Source organism: Schistocerca gregaria, chromosome 7, assembly GCF_023897955.1.
Source record: "Schistocerca gregaria isolate iqSchGreg1 chromosome 7, iqSchGreg1.2, whole genome shotgun sequence".
Classification (NCBI taxonomy): Eukaryota; Metazoa; Arthropoda; class Insecta; order Orthoptera; family Acrididae; genus Schistocerca; species Schistocerca gregaria.
This window is the reverse complement of record NC_064926.1, coordinates 80,163,376-80,190,501: the sequence shown is the minus strand read 5'-3', so window position 1 is coordinate 80,190,501 and position 27,126 is coordinate 80,163,376. Positions and strand designations below refer to the sequence as shown.

General features: G+C 42.3%; 1 protein-coding gene across 1 annotated transcript in view; it reads left to right on the top strand.

The window, feature by feature from the left end:
* LOC126282004 (uncharacterized) overlaps positions 1–27,126 on the top strand; it is a 122,701-nt gene that overhangs the window by 30,385 nt on the left and 65,190 nt on the right. Inside the window, exon 2 of the mRNA XM_049981395.1 lies at positions 16,713–16,920. Coding sequence (XP_049837352.1) covers positions 16,713–16,920 — 208 coding nt within the window. The remainder of the gene's footprint in view (positions 1–16,712; positions 16,921–27,126) is intronic.

The following is a 27,126-nucleotide window of genomic DNA, read 5'->3' as shown; positions in this document are numbered from 1 at the left end:
AGACGCAATCGACGTCGGAGAAGACATCAAGCATGAGGGGATGCAGGCGATCCGCAATAATGTTCACGTAATCTACAGCTGTCGTGGTGCCTTCGATTACTGCCTCATGTCCCTCACAGCATAATAGTGCCCCTGAAGGCCTGTGTCCGAGCAGTGGTGCATGTTTCGAGGAAGCATAGCCCGGATGACGGCGTATCCAGACAATCCATCGAACTGGTGTAACAAGAAACGTCATTCATCCGACCATGTGATACGTTACCGTTGATCCACAGTCCAATCTCGATGATCCTGTACTCACTGTAATCATAACAATCAGTTTCGTTCTGTCAGTGTGGGAACACACAGATGTCGTCCACTGTGGAGCCCCCCTTCAGCAATGTACACTGAACTGTGTGCTCCAAAACACTCGTACCTGCACCAGAACTGTTTAAGATGGCTATAATTAAACTTAACCTACTTGAGCCAGTGTAGACAGAAAACTATTCACCGTGCCAAACTTTATAGGAATGATGTTCAGACTGATCACTGCAGGATTTGCGTTGTTAGTAGTGTTACTGCCGTGATTTGCTACCAGACGCGGGTACTGATACGACGACGTAGGGAGGAACTTGATCCCAAATACCAAGGACATGCAGCATGGTGCATGTTTCGAGGAGGTATAGCCCGGATGACGGCGTATCCAGACAATCCATCGAACTGGTGTAACAAGAAACGTGATTCATCCGACCACGTGATACGTTACCATTGATCCGCAGTCCAATCTCGATGATCCAGTAGTCAGTGTAATCGTAACAGTCAGTTTCGTTCTGTCAGTATGGGAACACACAGATGTCGTCCGCTGTGGAGCCCCACTTCAGCAATGTACAGTGAACAGTGTGCTACAAAACACTTGTACCTGCACCAGAATTGTTTATGATGGCTATAATTCAACTTAAGCTACTTGAGCCAGTGTAGATGGAAAACTATTTACCGTGCCAAAGTTTATAGGAATGATGTTCAGACGGCGCACTGCAGGATTTGCGTTGTTAGTGCCGTGACTCGCCACCAGACGCCGCTACTTGTACGACGACGTAGGGAGGAACTCTGATCCCAATGACCAAGGACATGCAGCGTGTACAGCACAAAAGCCTTCCGCTCAACAGTTCTGATACGCTATGGAGCTCCAGCTCACGTTGCTAGTGAGGTCAGTCGCTTGCTCCATAATTCATTTGGAGAAAACAGAATCACTGGCTGATCATTCCAAACTGGGTGGTCATCAAGATCACCAGATGTGAGCCTGTGAGATTTCTGGCTGTGGGATTACTTCAAGGACGCCGTTCGCCACCTGGGCCGGCCGTGGGTGGCCGAACAGTTCTAGGCGCTACAATGTGGAACCGCGCGACCGCTACGGTCACAGGTTCGAATCCTGCCTCGGGCATGAATATGTGTGATGTCTTTAGGTTCCTTAGGTTTAAGTAGTTCTAAGTTCTAGGGGACTGATGACCTCAGAAGTCAAGTCCCATAGTTCTCGGAGCCGTTTGAACCATGTTTTCGCCACCTGGACACTAACATAGTTTGGAGGTTGAAGATAAGCGTAGCGAGGGAGGCAGTCAACTTTCCACTTGACATGTTTCAGGCAGTAGTAGTGCAATATCAGTTCCAGACTGTTAAGGGTGGAGATGGTCGTCGCAATGAGCAACGTTTGTAACCTGGAACGTAAAAATAGTACGCAATTAAGAAATGTTATCTTCTCATGTTGAAATTAAAATATTTTTCAGTGGTTTATTCGTTATTTCTCTTCCGTATGGCATTGCAATTGTTTCCACGAGGTTTCACCGTCCTACGATCACTCGTTTTTCTTAGGGTCCCTCTCAAGCACCGAAATTTTAAACATAATCACGCTGTACTCTGTAGTCAGATCGGCAACAGGTGACCATCTCTCCTAGTTTATAGAGCAGGCAAGTCTTCCGACCGTCTCGGTCTGTCAAAGGGCATGGACGTCCAACATCTACTCGCCATCTCTTGGTTTCATCATCCGCCAGCGACTTACCATCGATCCTCAATACAGTAGCACGAGAACAGGTGATGAGTTTCACCTTTGCCGACATGTTCGTTAGCAAGCGCAGGGCAATAACAATCTATCCTTTGTCAAAGTCACTAACGTCAGTGGATTTCCCCCATTTGCAGCGCGTATCGTCGCTCGAATGATCCTCCATTCGTTTCTGCACTGATTCTGTGCTTTCCTTGCCACATCACTTTCCCGCATTGCTACCAGGCGGCATTCGATCTCGCGAGGATTTTGCCTCATCAGTGTTTCTACCCAGAAAGATGCTTTCGCGATGTGGAAACTGAGGACTTTGAAAAAACAAGGTCTGAACATCGAGCCTATTTACGAGATTTTATCTACAGAGTGTTAGGGGTATGACTTCAGATGTTGTGATTGTCGGTACCTTAATGTACCCATTTTAGGGTGTTAGTTGTTTTCTCTGTGTCTTTCCAGAAACATGTCATGCACTTTACTACCTGATATTTTCCGCACGATTGCAACTGCACCATTAAGCGGACTACCCTTGCAGGTGTAGGCTAACCGCCTTGCACTCACGCAGAAACACTTCAACACTTGACCTAGTGCCCAGCGGAAAGTAAGCATTAATGGCCTACTCTTGCCACACATACTTGGAGGTACTAACCAACATAAAAATATGAAGTAAATACTGCATAATGATCCTCATTACACTGTCCTCAGTCGCCGGCCGCTGTCCTCAGTCGCCAGGCGCTTCAATCCAGAACCGCGCTGCTGCTGCGGTCGCAGGTTCGAATCCTGCCCCGGTCATGGATGCGTGTGATGTCGTTAGGTTTAAGTAGTTCTAAGTCTAGGGGACTGATAACCTCAGATGATAAGACCCATAGTCCTTCGAACCATTTGAACCATTTTGAACTGTCCTCAGTCATGAATAAAAATATTGGCACTTACATCCCTAACGTCCTACCTATTCTCATATCTAAATAATTTTGTGGAATTAGAAGAATTTTGTGTCCAACAAAGAAATCATGAACATATAGATAGATCATTTTTCGCACTTTCCACAATCAGAAATGTATGATCTAAACTATACCTCCAAAAAAAGAATAGATAGCATGCATAGACCTAAAAGGAGGCTACATTTAAAAGTAAGTACAGTTTCAACAAAAACACGCCTAGCCTTACAGTGGCAGGTCACGAAACTTTTATCTTTCTGTTGTCGTTAGATACTATCATGTCCTTTCTTTTGGATATGGGCATCATGTAACAATTGGGTCTGATGTGCTTCATTGCTCAGGGTTGACTGAAACGTTCCTGGCTTTCCACAGAAAAATTACAATCAGAGTTGTGAAGTGCAAATTTATTCAACCTTTCAACATATCCCATCCCCTCACCCCCTAAGACTGAGCCACTTGTTGCATCTTTTTTATGTTTACCTATATCATTCAACGAGAAATCATGGAATAAGTAATCAAATCAGTTCTCAGCAGTATGTTTGACATCTCCAATGTCATCAAAATGACGACGCTCCAGGTTTTTCATCAGATTATCGAACACATGATTCTCCACAGGGGTCAGGTTGCATAATAATTAATGTCGTGTGACGAGGGCCTCCCGTCGAGTAGACCGTTCGCCTGTTGCAAGTCTTTCGATGTGACGCCACTTCACCGACTTGAGCGTCGATGGGGATGAAACGATGATGATAAGGACAACACAATACCCAGTCCCTTAGCGGAGAAAATCTCCGACCCAGCAGGGAATCGAACCCGGGCCCTTAGGATTGACATTCCGTCGCGATGACCACTTTTTTTTATCTCATTCTGTTCGCTTCATCTGCTCGGGGCGGACGTCGTAAGACATCCGTTTTTAAGTTCATTGTTGATCGATTAACTCAGTTTTTTTTATTACAGAGGGCAGCTAACCCTCTGACCGAACACGCTGAGCTCCTGGGGGCGGACGTCAGGTTAGGTGAATAGGGATATCATCGACTAATTGTAAACTCAAGACATTCAGCTTGACAGTCATAGGTTTGGGGTATACAAAAGTACATATTTCTACAGCAAAAGGATCCCATTGGTTAACTTTTCCGGGGTTTCATCTAAACTGCTCTTTTGGGTGATTAAAGAGCCTTTTGTAATACTACCTAATTGTTCTACAGTCACGCAATCCACCAACAGAATACCGTATTTGTCCCAGAGAACGGACGCCATCTCTTTTTGGATGATTCCTGGGTGCAGAACTTTTTCAGACCGTGTCGCGACTCCTTTGGCTGTTCCTTGGTTCCAGAACCATAAAAGTGGAGCCAGGTTCCATCCTCGGCCACTCGCTCAGCCAACGTATCCTTTGCAGCTACAAAATAGGCCGAAACTATTCTGTAAGTGTCAACTCGTCTCACGTTTTGTTTGCTGTTCAAATATTTCGGTTCTCACATCATTGAAAGCTTTCCCCAATTTAGGACATTGTTAATAACAAAACAAGCACGGTCCTAGGAAATATCCACTCTCTCGGCTGTCTATCTACTAGGTATTCGCTGTACTCAAGGATCGGCTTATGGGGCAGCGACCCTTGTCGCCAAGAGTGTTCACATTAGATTGTAAGGTATACTCGCTGCAGATATAGACTCAGATCACAATTTAATCACGATGAAGAGTAGTTTGAAGTTTATGAGACTAGTAAGGAAGGGTCAATGAGCAAAGAAGTGGGATACAGAAATACTTAGGGATTCATTTTCATTGGTGAAATATCCAGTCTTGAAACCAGGCACGCAGTTTACGACAGTGCTGCGCTGTATTATGAAGATATCAGCCCGGTGTACGTAACATCGCACTGTGAATTTTTTTTGTAGGACTTTGCTTGGGGATTGATATGTCCTCTTACACTCTAGTGAATACGAAAAATGGTTACACAGGGCGTGTTATTGGAAGAATACAAGTGATTTTATTGCACAACGACTGTACGTTGTTATGCGTTCTGACCGTTTGTGCTAGAAAGGGGAGGTGCAGGTGCGGACGTTTGGCTACAAAATGCGTCCAAAGTTAGGTAGTCCATTCCGAGCAATGACGCATCAGAATCTTTGCTTTTGTAAAACGTGTCTTGGAGGCTATCACGACTCGCGATGGAGCAAGCGATCGAACAGTACTCAAATTTTAGCCCAAACTCAGCAAAAGTTATACCAATACCAATCATTTGATCTAGCACTCTTACGTGGAAGCAACTCTATCGTCTTGAAGGTTTCAAGATGGTTGAGAGTGTTTAAGTGGAGAGATGGCCGACGAAAATGTGACTAATGAGTGTGGTTTTTTGAACTCCAATGAGTGTTAAATGAGTCCAACGAGTTTTAAGATGATTGCACAGATAGTGAACCGCCAGACAGCCACTGTAAACACCACATGACAGACGATCTCAGTGTCAAGTTGGTTCCCAAGATGACGACGAACGAGCAAAAGGTCAGTCGAGTAGAATAGCGAACGAACTGTTGGAATGTGTCCACGTTCAGCCTAATTTTTAGACAATGTTAGCACTCTAGACAGAACATGGACACTTGAGTACAACTCAGAGATAAAACTCAAGGGTGACGAACGGCACGCCCCACTGGCTTCCAAACAACAGAAGGCAGGACTGGGGAAGTGAAAAGTGAAAAATACGTTGTCGTTGTCGTTTTCGTCGCTAAGTGTGTGGTCCATAAGAACCATGTACTGGTCGACAAAAAGCATGCACCTCCTTCTACGTGGATATTTTCGAAGAATTGAGAAAAAAGGGTCCTACGCATACGAAAGGACATCGACGCTTCCTGAGTGCTCTATCATCACATTGCCCCCAGGCACACAGTTCTGCGAGTCCCTGCCGAAGTACAACTTGGCTCCCGCAGGTATCTTTTTGTTTCCGACGATCGCCCTCAAAGGACACAGTTCTTATGGCATTAAGGTGATCCAAGCCTCTCTGAACGAGGCTCTCATCGATGTCTACGGCGATGAGTGCAATGCATGCAAAAATCACTGGAAAAAATGTGTAAATGCATCAAAAAAATGTTCAAATGTGCATGAATTCCTAAGGGACCAAACTGCTGAGGTCACCGGTTCCTAGACTTACACACTACTTGAACTAACTTATGCTAAGAGCAATGCACACACTCATACCCGAGGGATGACTCGAAAACTCCGGTGGGAGGGGCCACGCAACCAGTCACATGGCGCCTCAAATGCACGAGGAGAGCGAATATTTCTAAATATTTGTAACTAAAGGGTAAGCAAAATAAAATTGCTCCGAAAAATACACTCCAAGGCAGAAAAAACGACGCACCAGCAGGAAATTACCTGAATGGGACAGAAATCGGTAGATGTGGTGTATCCAGAGCCAACATTTTCATCTTAGAGCAGCACTTGCAACCTATGTCCTCAATTATTTGCTGGAGTATCTCAATCCTTGTCCTCCTCTGCAGTTTTTACCCTCTACAGCTACGTCTAGTACCATGGAAGTTATTTCCTGATGTCTTAATGGCTGTCCTATCATCATGTACCTTATTCATGCAAGTGTTTCCATATATTCCTTCCCTCGCCGATTCTACAGAGACCTCTTGAATCTTTACCTTAACATCCCACCACATTTTGAACATTCTTCTATAGAACCGAGTTTCAAATGCTTCTGTTCTGTTCCAGTTTTGCCACATCCCATGGCCCACTGCCGTAAATGCTAAGCTCCAAATGTACATTCTGAGAAATTTCTTCCTCGAATTAAGACCCATGTTTCATACTAGTTGACTTTTATCACGAAGAAATGCCCTTTTCTCCAATGCTAACCTGCTTTTTGTGTCATGGGCTATTTTGCTGCCTAAGTAGCAGTATTCCTTTACTTCATCTACTTCGTGATCACCAATTGCGATATTATGTTTCATGCGTTCCAATTTCCTCGTTACTTTCGTGTTTCTTCGATTTACTCTCAGTCCATATTCTGTAATCAATATACTGTTTATTCCATTCAGCAGGACCTGTAATTCTCCTCCACTTTCCATTCTATTCAGCAGGACCTGTAAATCTCCTTCATTTTCACTGAGGATGGCCTCAGCGAATTTTCTCCTTGAATTTTAATCTCTTGAAACTTCCTTTTACTGGTGTCGTTGCTTTTCCGATGTATAGACTGAACAGCAAGGATAAAATCCTGCGTCCCTGCCCTACACACTTCTTAATCCGAGCACTTCGTTCTTTGTCTTCCTCTTTTATGGTTCCTATACAAATCGTATATTTGCATTCTTTCCCTATAGCGTGCGCCCTATTCTTCTCAGAATTTCGAACATCCTGCACCAATTTTACTATTGAACAGTTTTTCAGGATTTATGAACGCTCTGAGCATGTTTTTTTCAGCTTTCCTTCTATCGTCAAGCTCAACATGAGAACTGCTTCTCTGGTGCCTTTCCTTTCCTAAAGCCAAACGGATCATTATCTAACAGAACCTCCATTTTCTATTTCATTCTTCTCTATATTATTCTTTTCAGCAGCTTGGATGCACAAGCTGTTAAGCTGATTCTGTGATGATTTTCGCACTTATCGGTGCTTGCAGTCTTGGGAATTGCGTGGATGATGTTTTTCCGAACGTCTGATAGCCTATCGTCAGTCTCATATATTTACACGTGAATAATAGTTTTGTTGGCATGTCCCACTATAATTTTAGAAATTAGAATGTAAGTTATCTACCCCTTCTGACTTATTTGATTTTAAGTTTACCAAAGCTCCTCTAAATTCTGATTCTAATTCTGGATTCCCTCTCTTCCCTGCCGACTCCTGTTTCTCCTTCTAGTACGTCATCAGATTAAGCTCCCTCCTCCCCCCCTCCCCTTTCATAGATGTTCTCAATGTACGCTTTACACCAATCCACTCTCTCCTCTGCATTTAACATCGGAATTCCCACAGCTCTCTTAATGTTACTGCTCTGATTTTAATTTCATCGAAGGTTGTTTTGAGTTTTCTATATTATAGGGGACTGGTCGCAGACTCCTACAGTCGGCAGGAGAGAGACGGGTAGGACGCGGTGGTGAGACCTAGTTACGCTTGAGAGCGCCAAGAAAACATTGTCAATGACATATTTGTTAGGCAGTAATACAGGACTGTCTTCCAAAGCGCCGTGCCACAGCTGAACCTGAGGATTAGCACCTCGTCTGCAGCTGAATGACGGCGTACGATCGACTCGCAGTACAGCCAGCAGAGCAAAGTGTCGAGTGGCGGCTGTTTCATCACCGGGTGGCTGTCGCCCCGACAGAGCCTTCAGCTCTATGAACCGATCTCCAAAGTGCACTCGTTCACGTAAAAAATTTTCACCCAGGTGTTGAGTGCCAGGTCCGCCTGAAGTACTAGCTGGCTCACAGGGGTCGGTTGTCAACACCTATTCAGAAAACAAGAGCCAACAGCATCGGTATTTGCCACAGGAACAGGATTAGTAGCAACAGCGCCCACCCACTCGAAGTAGAATGACAGTGTCCAGGTCACGCGGGTCAAGCCACCAGAAGACCTGCAGGGTAATGATGACCTCCATGCCAGTAATATAGGAACGTCTTCCAAATGGGTCACTGTTAAGTGAGGCGTTCTCCAAGGGTCGGTGATGGGGCCACTGCTATTTCTTATTTATATACATGATATGCCTACTAGTATTACAGGTGATTCAAAAATATTTCTATTTGCTGATGACAGCTTGGTAGTGAAGGAACTTGTGCGTAATATTGAAACAGTTTCAAATAATGTAGTTCATGAAATAAGCTCGTGGCTTGTGGAAAATAATTTGATGCTAAATCACAGTAAGACTCGGTTTTTACAGTTTCTAACTCACAATTCAACAAGAACCGATATTTTGATCAGACAGAATGGGCATACTATAAGCGAGACGGAACAGTTCAAGTTCCTAGGCGTTCGGATAGATAGTAAGCTGTTGTGGAAAGCCCACGTCCAGGATCTTGTTCAGAAACTAAATGCTGCTTTATTTACCATTAGAACACTATCTGAAATAAGTGACAGTTCAACAAGAAAAGTAATTTACTTCGCATATTTTCATACGCTTATGTCATATGGTATTATTTTTTGGGTTAATTCTTCTGATTCAAAAAAGGGTATTTTTGGCCAAAAACGGGCTGTTAAAAGCTATATGTAGTGTAAGTTCGAGAACCTCTTGTCGACCCCTATTCAATAGTCTGGGAATTCTGACATTGCCCTCACAGTATATATTTTCTTTAATGTCGTTGGTGTTTGCAGTATTAGCCTATTCCCAAGAGTTAGCAGCTTTCACTCAGTTAACACTAGGCAGAAATCAAATCTGCATGTGGAATGCACTTCCTTGACTCTTGTGCAGAAAGGAGTGCAGTATTCTGCTGCATCCATTTTCAATAAGCTACCACAAGAACTCAAAAATCTTAGCAGTAGCCCAACTCTTTTAAGTCTAATCTGAAGAGTTTCCTCATGGCTCACTCCTTCTGTTCTGTCGAGGAGCTAAAAAATTAAGCAAATTCCAGTGTTAGGTCGTTTATTTTCTTTATTTAAACTTACGACTTGTCGCCTGGATATGTTTTTTATATTTCATTTTATCTGTTTCTACTATCGTGTTATAATTTCATGTATTGACTCGTTCCATGACCATGGAGACTTCTCCTTAATTTGGTCCCACGGAACAATAAATACATAAATAAATAAAGCACTGTGCCTCGTCAGCGGCGGAATGTCGGCATGTGATCGACTTGCAGCACAGCCAACACAGCCAGGTGTCAAGTGGCGGGTGTTTCGTCACGAGGTGGCCGTCGGCCCGCGAAGTCCAGCAGCCTCCAACTCTACATATCACTCTCCAAAGTGCACTTTTTGACGTCGAAGATTTGGACTCAGGAGCTACGCCTCAGGTGCACCTGAAGCGCTCGTTGGCTCACAGGGATCAGCTCTCAGCCCTCGATTAGGACACAGGAGCCAGCTGCATCGGCGTCTGCCACAGAAACAGGACGAGCTGTCCAGGTCACGCAGGGTGATGGTGGCCTCCGTGCTTCATCACCTCGTCAGAGTGGCCTCTGCTGGCCAAGTAGCCGGCACCAACAGCGTCCTTCCAGCCGGACTCGTGGCTCCACGAACGATCAGAGACAGCTAGGCATGCCGAGGATCTACCTCCATGGTCGCTCCTCTCTCTGGATAGGTGCAACTGACTCAAGGGCTGAGACCACACACTGGTCAGTCGGCAATCAGTAAAAACTTTGTTACGACGGTTAGGGTACTTGTTTTGGCGCTTCCCATGCGCTCTGCAGCGGTGGGGATGGCAATCACATCACGTGACCTCGTTTTCCTTCGTAGTTCAGCTCTCCTAACGATTTCAATTTTCGGAACCTCAGCTTTCAGAATTTCACCTTTCCGAGGCTCCTTTCTGCTAGCTCAGTACCTGAATACTTAAAGTTGCGTTGTACCTAGCCTTCCTTACGAAACTCGGCTTTGTCACTAGTATGACGATATCTCTCGGCTTTCATGATGTCATTATGCCTCGCTTGCAGACTTGGCTGCTCGGTCGTTCCTCCTGCTGCGACAGCTTCCGTGTTTGCCACAACGTGCTCAGCATTTTTCCCTAACAGACAGTTTTGTATCCCGCCTGGAAGGCGGCGCGTGGGTTGGATCAGTAAGAATACATAACTTGGAATGAGGTGCGATGCTGATGAGAAGTGTCCTGGCTGGCTGCACCTGATTAAATGAGCCTGACTCTAGCTATGCTCGTAGAGCTGCACAGCACCAGCTGGGGGCGCTGTCGTCGGTGTCTCGCGGTAGTGCCAACCTTTGAAACTATGTGGCATTGTTACTATCGATACCGTAGACAGTCTTCTGGTCACTGACACAGGTGGCTCGCATTCCACGAGCTGCCAAGGTAGACAATCGACGAATTTTTAGTATCCGCCGGGGATACTATCCTGGGCATAACAGTATGCCGAGTCAGCCCTCCGACATTAATCTCTATCTCGATTTCTTCACATTTTTCAAGTATTCATTTCACCTTAGCTCGCCTGCACTTCCTATTTATTTCATTCCTAAGTGATCTGTATTTCTGTGTTCCTGAATTTCCCTGAACATTTTTGTACTTTTTTCTTTCATCGATCGATCGAAGTATTTTTTCTGTTACCCATGGTTCCCTTGAACTTACCTTCTTCGTACCTACATTTTCGTCTCCAACTTCTGTGATTGGCTTTTTTAGAGATGTCCATTCCTCTTCAGCTGAGCTGACCTTCAAGTGTATCTCTTCATTCCTTAGTACTTCCGTACCACACTTCTTTGTGCACTGATTCTTCCTGACTAGTCTCTTAAAGTTCAGCTTACCTTTCATCATTAAAAATTGTGATCTGAGAATATGTCTGCCCTATGTACGCCTTATAATCCAGAATCTGATTTCGGAATCTCAGCCTGACCATGATGTGGTCTAACTGAAATCTTCCTGTATTTCCCGAACTTTCCTTAGTGTACCTCGTCCTCTTGTGATTCTTCAACAGGGTATTCTATTACCATCTGAAATTTATTGCAGAACTAAATTAGACTTTCTCCTTTCTCGTTCCTACTATCAAGTCCATGTTCTCCAGTAACCATGTCTTCTACTCCTTCCCAATAACTGATTTCCAATCCCCTATAACTATTAGATTTTCATCTTTCTTTACTTACTGAATAACCCCTTCAGCATCCTCATATACTTTCTTTATCTCTTCATGTTCTGCTTGTGACGTATGCTTGTAGACCAGAACTATTGTTATCGATGTTGGCTTTTTTTTCGATTCTGATGAGAACAATCCTAACACTGAACTGTTCACAGTAACTCACTCTCTATACTACCTTCACATTCATAACCAATCTTACTCCCGTTATACCATTTTCTGCTGCTCGTTGATTCTACCCTACACTCGTCTCATCAGAAATCCTTTTCTTCTGTCGATTGCACTTCACTGACGCCCACTATGCCTAGATCGATCTGTAGCATTTCCCTCCGCAGAACGTTATCTTTTCTTTAGTTATTCAATATTTTTCTCATCGTCACCTCTCACTTGGCGGTCCCCTCTCAGAGATCCGAATGGGGGACTAATCTGGAATCTTTTGCCAATGGAGAGATCACCATGACACTTTTTCTGTTACAGGCCACATGTCCTGTGGACACAAGTAGTTTCCACTGTCTTCTGCATTCTCATGCCATTGATCATTCCTGACATTTCCTCCTTTTAAGCGTTGTTCCCTGCTCCAAGAGCAAGAAAGTGTATTGAACCTCTGCTCCACCATCCTATTCGACAAGGCCGTTGGCAGAATGAAGGTGACTTCTTATGCCGGAAGTCTTCGGCCGCCGCCATTGCTGATGATATTTGTTCAAAAGTAGTGACGGGATCCGAACCAGGGAACAAGGACGTTTCGTACATGTACAGAGGAACAAATGATTACAATTTCAGAAAATCTGGATGACTGATTCAAGTGAATGAGTTTCACATATTTAGCACGTCAGTAGTGCGTTGGTCCACCTCTGGCAATTATGCAATAAGCTGCTCGGCTTGGTAGTAATTGATACAATTGATGGATATGCCCCTGACGGACATCCTGCCAAATTCTGTCCAACTGCGGCTTTAGGTGGTCAAACTCTCGAGCTGGTTAGAAGGGCCTGGCCATAATGCTCCACCTGTTCTCAATTGGAGAGAGATCCAGCGACTTTGCTGGCCAAGGGAGGATTTGGCCAGCACGAAGATTAGCAATAGGAAGTCTTGCCGTGTGCAAGCGGGCTTACCATAAAGGGCAACAAGACGGGGCGTAGAATATCGTCGACGTACCGCTGTGTTGCAAGGGTGCGACGGATGACAATCTAAGGGATTCTGCTATGAAAAGAAAGAGCACCCAAGTCCATAACTCCTGGTTGTCGGAATGTATGGCGGACGACAGTCAGACTGGTATACCGCCACTGTCTGGAGCGTCTGTAACACGTCTTCGTTTGTCGTCCGGGGTCAGTTCGCTGCAGACCTCGTCAGTGAAGACAGATCTACTCCAGTGAATGAGATTCCAGGCCGAAGACGGTGTTTGGAGACGCACTGGGCAGCAATTGGATACCAGCCTGACGTCGCCCGCCACAAAGTCCAACAACTAGGGGAGATGGTGTGATGCGCCATTTCTTTCCATAACAGCACCCCTTAGGTTGTCATCCGCGGCACCTTTAAAACACAGCGGTATGTCGACGATTTTCTATGCCTCGTTCCGTTGTCCTTCGTGGCAAGTCATTCTCTCGTGATTTATGATGATATAAAATATTGTTCTCTTTCTTCTTGTATGAATGTCGTTATTACGTGGTGGGCTTTACTCAAAATTAATTGCTAATTTCGTTATTAGTTTAATTTTGATTTTTTTCTTGATTTGAATTAAATTGCTTTTTGTAAGACGGTTTGTTCAATGAAAGCTAATCCTTAGCAAAATCATTAATCACGTTAATAATTGTAAGACACACACATCTTGTAACACGTTGCATTTAAGCTGAAAAATGAAATAAACTTTTTTGGGCTCTTGCCTCGACTAAACGTTTCTGCACAAACATGAGATCTCTGATTATTATTTGCATTTGCCTACACACGCGCGGCGGAATAATGTCTTACCATTTTCTTTCGAAATGCGTTGTAGTCTGAGTCGTGGCTCTGGATCTCGGCTGTTAAACTGAAAATAGAAATCTTAAACCTATGTCTTCCGTTGCAGCGGCTAGCTGCTGCGAAAAAATTGTGTATTATAATTGAAGGGGGCGACTAATTCGCTTCCGCTAATTTCATAAAGTAAAACTGCCATGTAATGGTGACTCTGGCTGCAACGTCGGATGCAATCGTTGCGCTGAAAATAACTTGAATTACTGAATGAGATTTTCACTCTGAAGCGGAGTGTGCGCTGATATGAAACTTCCTGACAGATTAAAACTGTGTGTCGGACCGAGACTCGAACTCGGGAGCTTTGCCTTTCGCGGGCAAGTGCTCTATCAACTGAGCTACCCAAGCACGACTCACGCCCCGTCCTCACAACTTCACTTCTGCCAGTACCTCGTCTCCAGTGGGTAGAGCACTTGCCCGCGAAAGGCAAAGCTCCCGAGTTCGAGTCTCGGTCCGGCACACAGTTTTAATCTGTCAGGAAGTTTTTCAACTTGAGTTACTGATATTCAAAGGAAGCGGACATGAGATATGACTCACTTCTTACTATTAAAAGTGAAGAATAGCATGAAACTAATATATTATCTCATTACAAGTACAATAATGCTTATATTGAACAGCACTCGCCAAGATGTCCGACTACTCGTATCGAAGACAAGAGAGACAGTGATAAAAGCTGATTCCTTTTCGATTTAGGTGGTGCTTTATTGTCAATATTTTTTTTATTCTTTGTACTCGAAAATGACGCACATATTTTTATATGACAATAATAATAATACACACGAGAGAAAATTACATATCGCCTAAGCGATTAATGTCCACGTATAATCACCGAGCGAGGTGGCGCATTGGTTAGACACTGGACTCGCATTCGGGAGGACGGCGGTTCAATCCCGCGTCCGGCCATCCTGATTTAGGTTTTCCGTGATTTCCCTAAATCCCTCCAGGCAAATGCCGGGATGGTTCCTTTGAAAGGGCACGGCCGACTTCCTTCCCTATTCCGATGAGACTGATGACCTCGATGTCTGGTCTCCTTCCCCAAAACCATCAACCAACCATACACGTATAATCCAATATGAAATGTTTTTTTCAAATACCTCTTTCAAGTTTTTGTAATATTTCTACTGCGGACGGTACATCATCCTCGGCTTGCATTTCATCAAGATATTGCCCGCCCACACACAGCAACAGTTCCTGTCGCTCGTCTTCGTGCTGGACGAACCCAAACGTGGAGAGCAAGGTCGTGGGGATCCCTCCTGAACTGAGAACGTTTGGAGCATTATGGTCAGTCTCGTCCAACCAGGTGAGAAGCTGACGATCTAAAGCGTCAATTGAATAGAATTTGCACGATGTTCCTCAGGAGGACATCCAACAACTCTGTCAGTCAATGCCAAGCCTGACAATAGCTGTCATAAGGCTCAGAGGTGGACCTGCGCGTTATTGACTTGCTCAATTTGTGAAACTGTATCTCTTGAATAAATCAAACAATTTTTCGGAAACTGTAATCATTTGGCTCAAGTACGGACGGTGGGTTTCGTGTCTCGAGGTGCATGAGATATTTTGTGTACTAGTTTTATTTTGCCTTCGGTGTACATCTTCAATATTTTATTGTATAACAACACTTGCATTACTTTATGAACACTCCCTGTAGGAGTACTAAACGTGATATTTGCGCTGCTACATAATAATATATCACGCTTTCATATGGTACCAAATTAAGTTTTCTATCTCAACTGGAAGCGAAAGAACCAGAAACATTTATAGCCCGCACTCTTAAGGCCGGTATTTCCTTGACAAAGATTTGATCAAAGATGTGGTCAAATATTCGTCAAACTTGTTTGACAAAGATATTTGACGTGGCGCTAAAATAGGGTATTGCACTGTCATTAAAATTTTGGTCAAAGTTCAAGATGGCTGATAACAGTAACTTGTTATTATGCGCAGCAGTTGCATGTGCCACAACTGCACTGTGTGCTCATTTGGATGAGAAGCGGGGCAAAAAAAAAAAAAAAAAAACGTACCTGGGTGAACCCGTGGGTTTTACGATGAGACGATAGCAGCATTCAACAAAATTCGTTATGTGAGATTCTAATAGAGGGCGTCAAGTCGTACATAAATCACTTGAGTACTTTCAGTATTTGCTCAGTGCAGTGTCTCGTCATATCACAACCCACAATACTCACTCAAGAATTGCTGTATCTGCAGAAGAAAGGCTCACGGTAACACTCCGATTTCTTGATACAGGAGAGAGTTTACTCTAGCTTACAGTACAGCACTCGAATACCACAGTGCACATTAACTAAAATAATACCTGAAACGGGTGAAGCAATTTATAAAGCACTAAGGAACCAATATGTGAAAGTAAATAAATGTTCAATATACTTTATGTGAATTAAGAACTGTTTCTATTGTACATCAAAGTAATAATTACATTTTGTGTCCCACAACTACAAAATTAATAGAAGTGTATGAAGCTGATGAGGCGCTTTACAATGTGAGGTATCCTGAGTACAAAAATAGAATAAGAAGACTGGCGAGCTCAGATATATATGAAATACGAACTTATGCTTTCTCGTGAGAGTCGTGAGAGTAGCTTGAGTGGAGGCCATTAATTTTCCTTTTCGTGCCGTCAGCAGTGCATCCGGGCCGTATCTCAAGGCTCTCTCCAGTCTTCTTAATCTGTTTTTGTACTCAAGGTGCCTCATGTTGTAAAGCGCCTCATCAGTTTCATACTTTTCTATTAATTTTGTAGTTGACGGCACACACGGATTAAACTTCGCAGCCATATTTACAAACGCAATACTGGTGACAGAACGCTTCAGCGATGCTAGCACTCCAAGTGGTAACATTTCACATTGCAGTGAACAGAAGACAATCGACTTTTATGATCAAATCCACAGCGAAGCCCTACAGTTGATGACATTTATTGGATGACAGGCGAGATTTGGCCAAGTTCCCTATTACACCATCGAATTCCTTCGTCATAAATATTTGACAAGGAGACTTGATAGTGTAATACCGACCAAGACAGCCTGCAACACCGGGCAACACGCTGCTTTGTGTGGTGTCCGGCAGGACACGGAGGCGGTGTCGGAGCTGCTCGCCGAGATCTACGCCTGCGAGCGGACCTTGGAGCGGCTGTTCGCGGGAGCGGTGTTCGGCCCCCGGGCGACGCACTTCATCGCCGGCTGGAAGAGCGACTTCGGCGACGGAGCTGAGGGTCTGGCGTGCACGCAGTACTTCCTGCAACACGCCGCCGCCGCCCGGATGCACTTCCCGGACGGTAAGTGATCGCAGCATATACTTCCTGCAGCATCTCCGAATATTTTATGTGAAAACTCTTAAAGCTTTTTAAATAAAACAAGCGTTATTAACATTTTACGCCTTTGTTCTCCATGTCCACATATTTAAAGCCCTCTGCCGCTAGAGGGATACGAACTGTAGCGCGTAATATGGTGGTGTGTGACGTAACTATGTCGGTGCCTGAGAAATAGAGTGCTGTAATCGAGTTTCGAATTCGAAGAGGTCGTTCACACGCGGAGGGCCCTCTCCTTCGACATGACAAATGCCTGACCACACACGAGCTATGCGGCATCTGCAACACTCCGTCACCTCGGGTTCACTGTCAACGATCATCCTTCATACAGTCCCGATTGGGCAGCCTCTTTCACCTGTTCCCAAAATGTGAAGAACAGCCTCGAGGACTTCACTTTGATAGTAATCAAGCTGTGTAAGCAGAAGTGACGGTTTCATTAAAGTGATCTCTCGTTGGGAGAAAACGGTGAGGATTCTGAGAAATAAATATGTAGACATATTTATTAACATAAAGTTTGTTTTATTTAATAAACTTTAAGAGTTTTCACATAAACAATTAGGCATTACATTTCAACACGCCCTAGTACATCTACATTTGTAAGGTATTTCAAAAACGTGTGACATATTTCTACAATGTTCGTCAAAATTAGACCAAAAGACTACGTAATGATATGTCTGGAAACCTGTTGGGGCATGTGCCACTCTGTTCTGTCATTCCCATCTGTCTGCTATGCTTAAGCATACACTATAGCCAGTGTTGTACGGGGTACCACGTATCGTGATACATCCTTCAGCGCGTCTCTGCGGTGACTCGCGAACTCTTTTAAAACATCTGCCTCCAACCGGATCGCGTCACACGCATCGGTCATGCGCTCCTGTAACGCTTCGACATTGTCGAAGGGATCGGGCACGCATGAAATCCTTTAATTGACCACGCAATTAGAATCCCAACGGATTGAGGCCCAGTGAGCGAGGGTGCCCTATCAGAGCTCCTCGACCCATCCAGCGCCCACGGAACGTAACAGCAAGGTAACGTCGCACGATCAGTAGAAAATGGGCTGGTGCCCCGTCGTGAGTAAGTTACAGCCGTTGTCTTCCTGCAAGTGTAACGACCTCCAGTAGCATTGGTAATTCATCGAGCAGAGATCCATGACACGCAGCACCAGTCAACTGTTCCGTAATGTGTTAGGCCCTATGAGTCTGTCCTCGACAATTGCTACTCATACATTAGTACTGAAGCGACCCTGATGCCTCACCGCCACGATTGCTCGATGATTTTCATCTGCCCATGTGTGCGTATTACGGTAATTAACCGTGTCATCTCTTGTAAATCCTGAATACTACATATTAATCGTCAAAAGTAAAATAGCCCATTTCTCATCAGGTATTCCTATCCCAGCATACGGGTTGATTCCGTGATGGTGTTACGCAAACTGTCAGGGATGATGGAGAAGAGTACATTTGTCAGTTTGAGGTAAGGGGCCCTGGTCCAGAAACGACCTAGTCGACAGCTATAAGCGAAAATCATACATGTACCAGTGTACATAGCATTTATTAGAACGTAGAAGCCAAATTGCTGGAACATATCCTACATGTTATCTGTCGGCGGGTGTGGTTCCAGCATGATGGAGCCCCACATCACTTTGAACAGAGGGTTCGTGAACACCTGAATCAGACATCCCTGGAAAGTTGGCAGACAGAGGAGGTGCATTTTCGTGGTTAGCACGTTCACCTCATCTCGGCCCACTTGATTTCTTCTTGTGAGGCCGAGTGAAAAGCCTTGTATACGAGACTGCTGTCGAGACTGAAGAAGATCTCCTAACAAGAAATCTTGCTGTCTGCTACAGTGTTCAAACGACTCTGGGATATTAGAACAGATACGGCAGAACTTTGTCCGAGGACGTCTAGCCTGCTTTGACACAGAGGGATGCCATGGTGAACAACTTTTGTAAATGTAGCAGTTTGTGAAACTTGAGCTGGTAAATGGAATTCATTACGAGCATACTGTAGACTTAGGATTTTCAGTCTCCTTGACAACAAGTCATGTGTGGCGTTACTACTCTTTCGGCAGGTGAAATTATCTGGGGGTATTGGGGAGTATTCAGCGGGAACTCTGTTTGTCATGTTCACGTACGTAAGTTGGAGATCATAGTTTGAGCGCCGCCTGAGGCTAACGTGAAACTTGAGTTGATTTTCGCTTGCGGATTTCGAATCGCCCATTTCCGGACCAAGGCCTCTTACCTCAAATTAATATATTTACCCTTCCCTAACGTCCCTGAAAGTTTGTAACCTCGTCACGGAATGACACTGTGTGGTTATAAGGACTTTCCTTCTAGTTTTGACAAATACTGCCCTCTGCAGGAGTACGTGACACTTTTTTTTAAACCTCCTGTATGTTGTAAAACCCACTTCACGGTATATAGCTGAGGCACTTCTGGTACCTTTGTCACTTCCCCCCCCCCCCCCTTCCCTCCTCCATTCGCGACTGGCAATGGAAGAGCGACTGTCGATAAATTTCTCTATGAGCTAATTTTCTTGTCCTAGTCATTTCGCGAGATTTGTGTGGAAGAAAGTAATATGTTTACCGATTATTCTTCGAAGTTATGCTATCGGAATCTGAAAATGGCCGCTCTCGTAGCGATTGCCACCGGAGTTCGTTGGTCATCTCCGTAACGCTCTCGCTCTTGGTAAATGATCCCTTGACGACACACGCCCTCTTCATTGGATTTTCTCTAAGTTTTCTGTTCATTCTGCTTGATAATGATTCCAGACTGATGAACAGTACTCGAGAGAAGGTCGAGTAAGCGTTTTGTGAACCACTCCTTTCGCAGATGGATTACATTTCCTTGGATTCTTCCAATGCATTTCAGGCTCGCATCCGTCTCTCCTGTAATTAGCGGTTATATCACTTTATGGAGTTCTGGATGGTTGCTCCTAGGTATGTTAGGTTGTTACTGTTTTCAGCGATTTTCACGAATAGCGTAATGGATTCCTTCGCGTATTTACGCCCGGTATGTTACATTTATTTACGTTTAGGATCAACCGCTAGTTACTGCAACAATCATCGATTTTTCGCACCACTTCCAGCATTTGTCTACAGACTTCTGGCGATGCAACCTTCCTATATACAACATCTTGCAACACCTTGTCGGACGCTTTTTCTATGAAGGCGTCATGATTTTTGTCAAGTTTTCCTTTCAGTATAAGGCGCAACCCCAGAACTGCCGCTCTGGTGCCTTTACCTTTCGAAAGCCAAACTAATCCTCATCTAACAGAGCGTAAGTTTCACTTTCATTATGTGCCGCTAATTACTATTTCTTTATATATTTTGTGTGTTATTTATTTTTGCGCCTTCAAAACAATTATATATATGTTTATAACAGCTTGTTTACATCTCTTTTCAAATTTGTTACATATTGTAGTTGATAATAAAGTTATGTTTCAGCACAAGAATAATTACAATAATCAAATTAATAATAATAAATATTATGTAGTTGCAAAAATATTGCACATTCGCAGCAATATTAATTAAGAGGACACATGTATAAGTATTGTCTAAAACAAAGAACATTAAAATTTAAAAAGAAAAATTAATACTAGGCAGATAAAATTTAACAATAATAAATATTTTCAACTTGGTTATAAAGAGGACGGCTTGTAGAGAGGAACTTGAATACCATCACCATGTAAGGGGTCACCCCACATCTCGCCATACTTTGTACTGAATAGATCCCAAGGATCACCAAAACATCATCTGTGCGCGTCGCAAGATTTACGTATTTCCCACAGAGACAAACGGGTAGTTTTCCCGCCAAACGGTGTATGTCCAAAAGTCACGTTTTTCAGAGGAAAAAATTTAGAGCTTGTAGCTCACTGTAAATTCATAATTATATATTTGTTGAGTAAATTATAGCAAGCCAACAACTCATAAATGTAAACTTTCAGTCATAACGTATAAATCTATTGTTGAAACGTTTTAACTGGAACCATCCTTTACTACACGTGCAGTTTACGTTACGAAACATTTTAGGCGGCATGAGTCTGTCGAAACGTTCCTTGTATGATTCGCCACTGTTTAATAACGTTTTTGAGATATCAAGTTTATATCTATCATATTTTCTAACATTTCTCTACCGTGAAACCGCAACAGTAACACTCATATTTTTACAGTCTTTAACATACAAGCTACGTTATTTTAGTCTTGAACAATACAAATCTAATAATGTGAATGTATCGCACCAACAAAACTCGGAGGACAAAAGGAATAAAAAACAACAGCTGTTGGTAGCACACCTGAATGCTTTGGGTACTCGGACGTTACACAATTTTATTGCCAAGGTCCTTGAAATCCTGGTTTTTTCGCAGGACAGAGCGGATCAGGTTGTGGAAAGGGGCCAAGGTCAATTACTGCTAGTTATACAAGAACACATACAACTTTATTCCTCAAACCAATGCACAGTTTTCTCTTTAAAACAACAAAGATCAATTCACAGCTGAGTGCCCAAGGAACTTCTCCATAATAACTTTAAATGATTGCTTTTAAAACACCAGGATTTGGAGTAACGGCTGTAGGCCTTACTTAAGTAAAATTACAATAATATCTCGGCTAAAGGCCGAATTAATACTTCAGATCAGCTAAGGAAATTCTTTAAAAGCCAAGCATTTACAAATTCCGGCTAAAGGGCATATCAAGAAACTTTAAGAAACTTCCTGGCAGATTAAAACTGTGTGCCCGACCGAGACTCGAACTCGGGACCTTTGTCTTTCGCGGGCAAGTGCTCTACCATGTTTGGCAGAAGAGCTTCTGTAAAGTTAGGAAGGTAGGAGACGGATACTGGCAGAAGTAAAGCTGTGAGTACCGGTCCTGAGTCGTGCTTCGGTACCTCAGTTGGTAGAGCACTTGCCCGCGAAAGGCAAAGGTCCCGAGTTCGAGTCTCGGTCGGGCACACAATTTTAATCTGCCAGGAAGTTTCATATCAGCGCACACTCCGCTGCAGAGTGAAAATCTCATTCAAGAAACTTTAAGTTAATTCTTCGGCTGAAAGCTCAATAAAAATTTTCTTTACATAATAAAAGAGTGGCTTTTACATAGTGCAACAGAAAATATTTTAAGAAAAGTTGAAGTATCTTGTCGGCTGAAGGCCCAAACAATTACTCAAGAATAATTAATGACAATCTTAAGATAAACATTTACAGAACACGGCTGGAAGCCGTTTCAAGAATTCAAGAGAATTAAAGACAAACTAACAGACTAGGATTTACATATTAAAGCCACAGATTCTGAAACAAACACGGCTGAAGGCCTAAACAAAAAAATTGAATCAAATGTTACATTTTAAACTTCATGTTTAGATAAAAGTCTAATTTTATAGTTAATTAGCTCAACTTTTCCCTTAGTTTTTAATACATTTGGAGAATTCTAGAGTTTCATACACCTGTAAATATGGTTTGTATACTGTGCAAAATTCATCGAAGAATCTCTCACACTTATGAAGAAAAATGTACCTATAGCAACAAATGCAGCCAATAATAAGTGAAAAAATGATGAAATTTCACATGTAAAACAAATTTATTATGTTATGTTCGTGAACTTCCACTGCTCTGAGTATGAATCCTGAATCCTTTTTGGTCATGCTGACAATGTTTTATGAATTTATTTGTAAGACTGTAGACAGTGGAAATCAAAATGTCATATTATGCCCCTCCTGGTCCAAGTCGGCCCATTTGACGCCCTACAGCCCTTAATGAATTGTATTTATTAAACAGGAATGGCCCTAGCATACGTGAAACATGGGCGATGTAACTGAAAAATGATAAAAATAGGAAGTAACTGAAACTTCTGAAAGAAGCATTGGTCTATATAAAACACTGTTCATTAAGACTCCATGCAGGCTTGAAATTTAGCACAAAGACGAGGAACCGCTATGTTCACTGATTATTAACACATGTTCAAATAGAATTAAAATATAAACACCTTGGCTAATATCAGATAATAAGTATCAGATCAGTACGTTAGAGAAGACACAACATTTGGGGGAACAAGTAACTTTGCAGAACCTCACAGTGGTTTCTGAATATTAATAAGAGAGGAAAGGAAGAACTACAGAAAATCACACATGCATGTAAATCTTGACTGAGTGCAAATTGAGCTCAAGATTGTTAATAAACATACTTCAATTTTAAAAAAAAATACGGAAGCCCTAACGTCAACCAGAAATTCACGCGTACATCCTATAACATGATACCTTGCGAACCATGGATGAAGGGTATCAGATGGATGCCATATTCCTTGACTTCCGGAAAGCATTTGACTCGGTGCCCCACTGCAGACTCTTAACTAAGGTACGAGCATATAGGATTGGTTCCCCAATATGTGACTGGCTCGAAGAATTCTTAAGTAATAGAACCCAGTACGTTGTCCTCAATGGCGAGTGTTAATCTGAGGTGCAGGTATCATCTGGAGTGCCCCAGGGAAGTGTGGTAGGCCCACTGTTGTTTTCTATCTACATAAATGATCTTTTGGATAGGGTGGATAACAATGTGCGGCTGTTTGCTGACGATGCTGTGGTGTACGGGAAGGTGTCGTCGTTGAGTGATTGTAGGAGGATACAAGATGACTTGGACAGGATTTGTGACTGGTGTAAGGAATGGCAGTTAACTCTAAATATAGATAAATTTAAATTAATGCAGATGGATAGGAAAAATAATCTCGTAATGTTAGAATACTCCATTAGTAGTGTAGCCCTTGACACAGTCACGTCGATTAAATATTTGGGCGTAACATTGCTGAGCGATATGAAGTGGGACAAGCATATAATGGCAGTTGTGGGGAAGGCGGGTAGTCCTCTTGAAATGTCCCCTTTGAAAAATTATACATAATTGTGCTTAAACTGACACACAATATTTTTAGCGCAACGCAATCTGACTTTCAAAAATCCCTACAAAAGAATGACCCTGACTAACATTAACCTATACCTTTCACAAATCACTTACCTCACTAAAAATCTTCGTTACTCGAACTACTGCAATACAGCGAGCGCCACTACTGCCAGCTAAATAAAAGATTCAGCCAGCTAAATAAAAGATTCAAACTACTGAAGGCACTAAGTGCTGATAGGCATAGTTAGCAAATGAAAGATTTTGATAGAGAACAAACAATGTATTTACGTCAATAGTGTTCAAAAGTCATAATGTATATAGCAGTTCATGACATCCATTCTTACAAATTTCAAAACTCCGCCATCTCTCTCCCCACATCCACCACTGCTGGCGGCTCACCTCCAACTGCGCAACGCTACGTGCTGTTCACATCCATCTGCCCAACACTGCAATGGCAGACAACAATGCAAACTAACCACAGACGGCACACAACACAGCCAGTGATTTTCATACAGACCGCTACGTGGCGTTACCAATTAGAAAACCTAAACAGCCTACTTACATAGCCCCCATGCTCCCCACAAAAAATTTACTAATCGTTTTAGGCACTGGCCAATACATATTTGTTAAAAAAATTTCACAATTACAATAACAAAGAAATCATATGCACACACGTATTGATACAATGTTGGTCAAAAGCTAAAATTTCCTCACAGTCCATAAAGACAGTCCCGATCGTTCATCACAGTAAAATTGCAGTGTTTTTCTCAAAGTCTGAGCAGTAAAAGAAAATGCGCACGGAAGTAGTGGATTTCCATGCAGTCTTGAATAAGGAGTTTTGCCCTTCCAACGGAATGACAGTGTTGACTCTTGACATGCAAACAGGTAATGGGCCACACCAGAGCAAACCCACAGCAGAGTCAGTCGATGTTTTGAAGAACATTGGTAGGTAGGTCATCAGAGAGCAGACCACTGTAGTCTTGTTAGAGATTACAGTATTGATGGGCCACCAGAGGTGCAGACCCACTGCAGTCCTTGTAGAAATAATGGTATTGGTGTGTCATCAAAGGTGTAGGCCCACTGTAGTCCTTGTAGAGATGGCTAGCAGCCATCTGTTGCGACTGTACAGGTGCACAATCACCATCGAAGAGTCTTGTGGACAATATAGCAAGTCCATGAACCACCACTTGTGCACTCACAAAATTTTTTTTTGATATGTCCTTAGAACCAGCAATGCTGTTATCCAGTCCCTTGCTGAATTATTAACACACGTCCAAACACCAACAGTCCCAACTTCTCATATATTTTGCATATACTATGACCATGAGAAATTTGATGAACTAGTGTCAATTACAATTTTATAACATGAGAATACTATAACAAAGGTACAAATTATTAAAGAACATAACAATACAGATAAATTTGTAGTAGTACAGGCTTTATAAAAGAATAGAAACAAACAGATATATCAGTGTTACAGGAATTATGACATAAGTGAATATATAAAATAATGAGAATAGTTTTCGAAACATTAATTTCACACAGAGCATTAAAATAGAACAGAATAAATAATGTCTAAACATCTTTACAAAGAAAATAACATAGTATTTGAAAAATTCTACAATATAAATCTTATTAGCGAAACAGATAAAGACAGGAAAAAGACAAATACACAAGGATACATAAACACATAGCGGAATAATACAAAAGGAAAGACAGGGTTCGTTTTCAGGGTAACATTTGGTACTGCAGTCCACCCAAAACTTCATTCCATAGATCTTTCATCTTATTTCAACATTTGTTTCCACCAAAAAAATCCAATCCAAGCTTGCTTTCTGTATTTATATGTTCACATATTTCTTACCTCATTATTTATTTTCCATTATCTTACCTCATCATTTATTTCCAAGAAAATCCTACTTAAACCTGTTGTCCCTAAACCCTACTTTTTTGTTCATATCCTCTTTCAAAATACTTTTTGGCCAAACCATTTTCTTATAGCTTCTCAATGCATTTCTTCCAATTCATCACAACTCGTTCTCTTATATAGCCTACCCCATCTTAAGCTAACTTAAATATATTGAGCTCAGATGTTAAACCAAGGGACAAGGCAATGCAGCAGCACAAAACAATTAATACAAACAGCAATGAAAAAAATGGAAATTGTCAAAGCAAGCAAATCTAAATTACCAAGCAAATGCAACATTACAACTAATATGAACCAATGTGCAGCAACAAGAAAAATAAATCAGTAGTAACACTAGCTTAACAGAGTAATACAAAGTGAAATTTAATAGCACTATGCCTGGCAAACAGCAGCAGCAAATGCAATAACTTATATCTAAACATGACAAAGCTCAAGCAGAAAAAATATTACAAAAAAAATAGCCATGTTTAATACCTATGTCACATCTCAACACTAGAGTGATGGATCACCTTGACTTACTGTACCAAAAATTTTACCATGTAGTTGTAAAGAAAATTATGTATGCAGTTACTGTTATTAATCCTTATTGTTCTTTCCATTCCAAGTGCTCCTTTTTTTGAAGAATATGGATCATAAAATTATTATTTAATAGATCTGTTGGCAGAAAGTGTTCACATTAGCAAATGCACTTAATTTTATTTTATAAAACCAATGCTGCAACACAGCTGGAAACCAGATATTAAACAAAATGAGCAATCTCTCAACTGGAAAGACAATAGATGTAAAATGTTTTTCATCATTTCATTAGGCATTTTAGTAAATATCATAAATTAAGAGCTCCACAGTGTAATCATATGTTTTCAAGTTTGAGCGTGTAGTATTTGCGATGCTTTCGATAAAGAAATGTCAATAGCGAGGATAATGGCCTCTTTTTTTTCCTCCACCTAATGGCTTTCTTTTGTCAGACGACTATCTCTCAGCTGGGCGCCCAAAACGCATTCGTCAAGGTCACTTACCATTCTTAACGAAATATTTACTATAACAGTTTCCGCTACATGGACAGTCTCATATAAAAATTTCACAGGTCGACAATTTGCGTTAAAATGTGTAGAAACAAAATCCTGTAAATATAACAGTGTCCAAAAAATTTTCGTTGGCATTGTGGTACATTTACACATTTACACACATTTCATAACTCTTAAAGTACGATTCTTGGTTTCCAAGATCCTTTTACGCAAGTCAGAGTCCCTAACCACTACTCATTATTCCTTGCCTTGTTACACATATAAATATTCGTCGACACTTCCTCAATATTTCATCATAATAAATACGTAGCATAATCAAATTCCTCATATAGCATCATCTTAA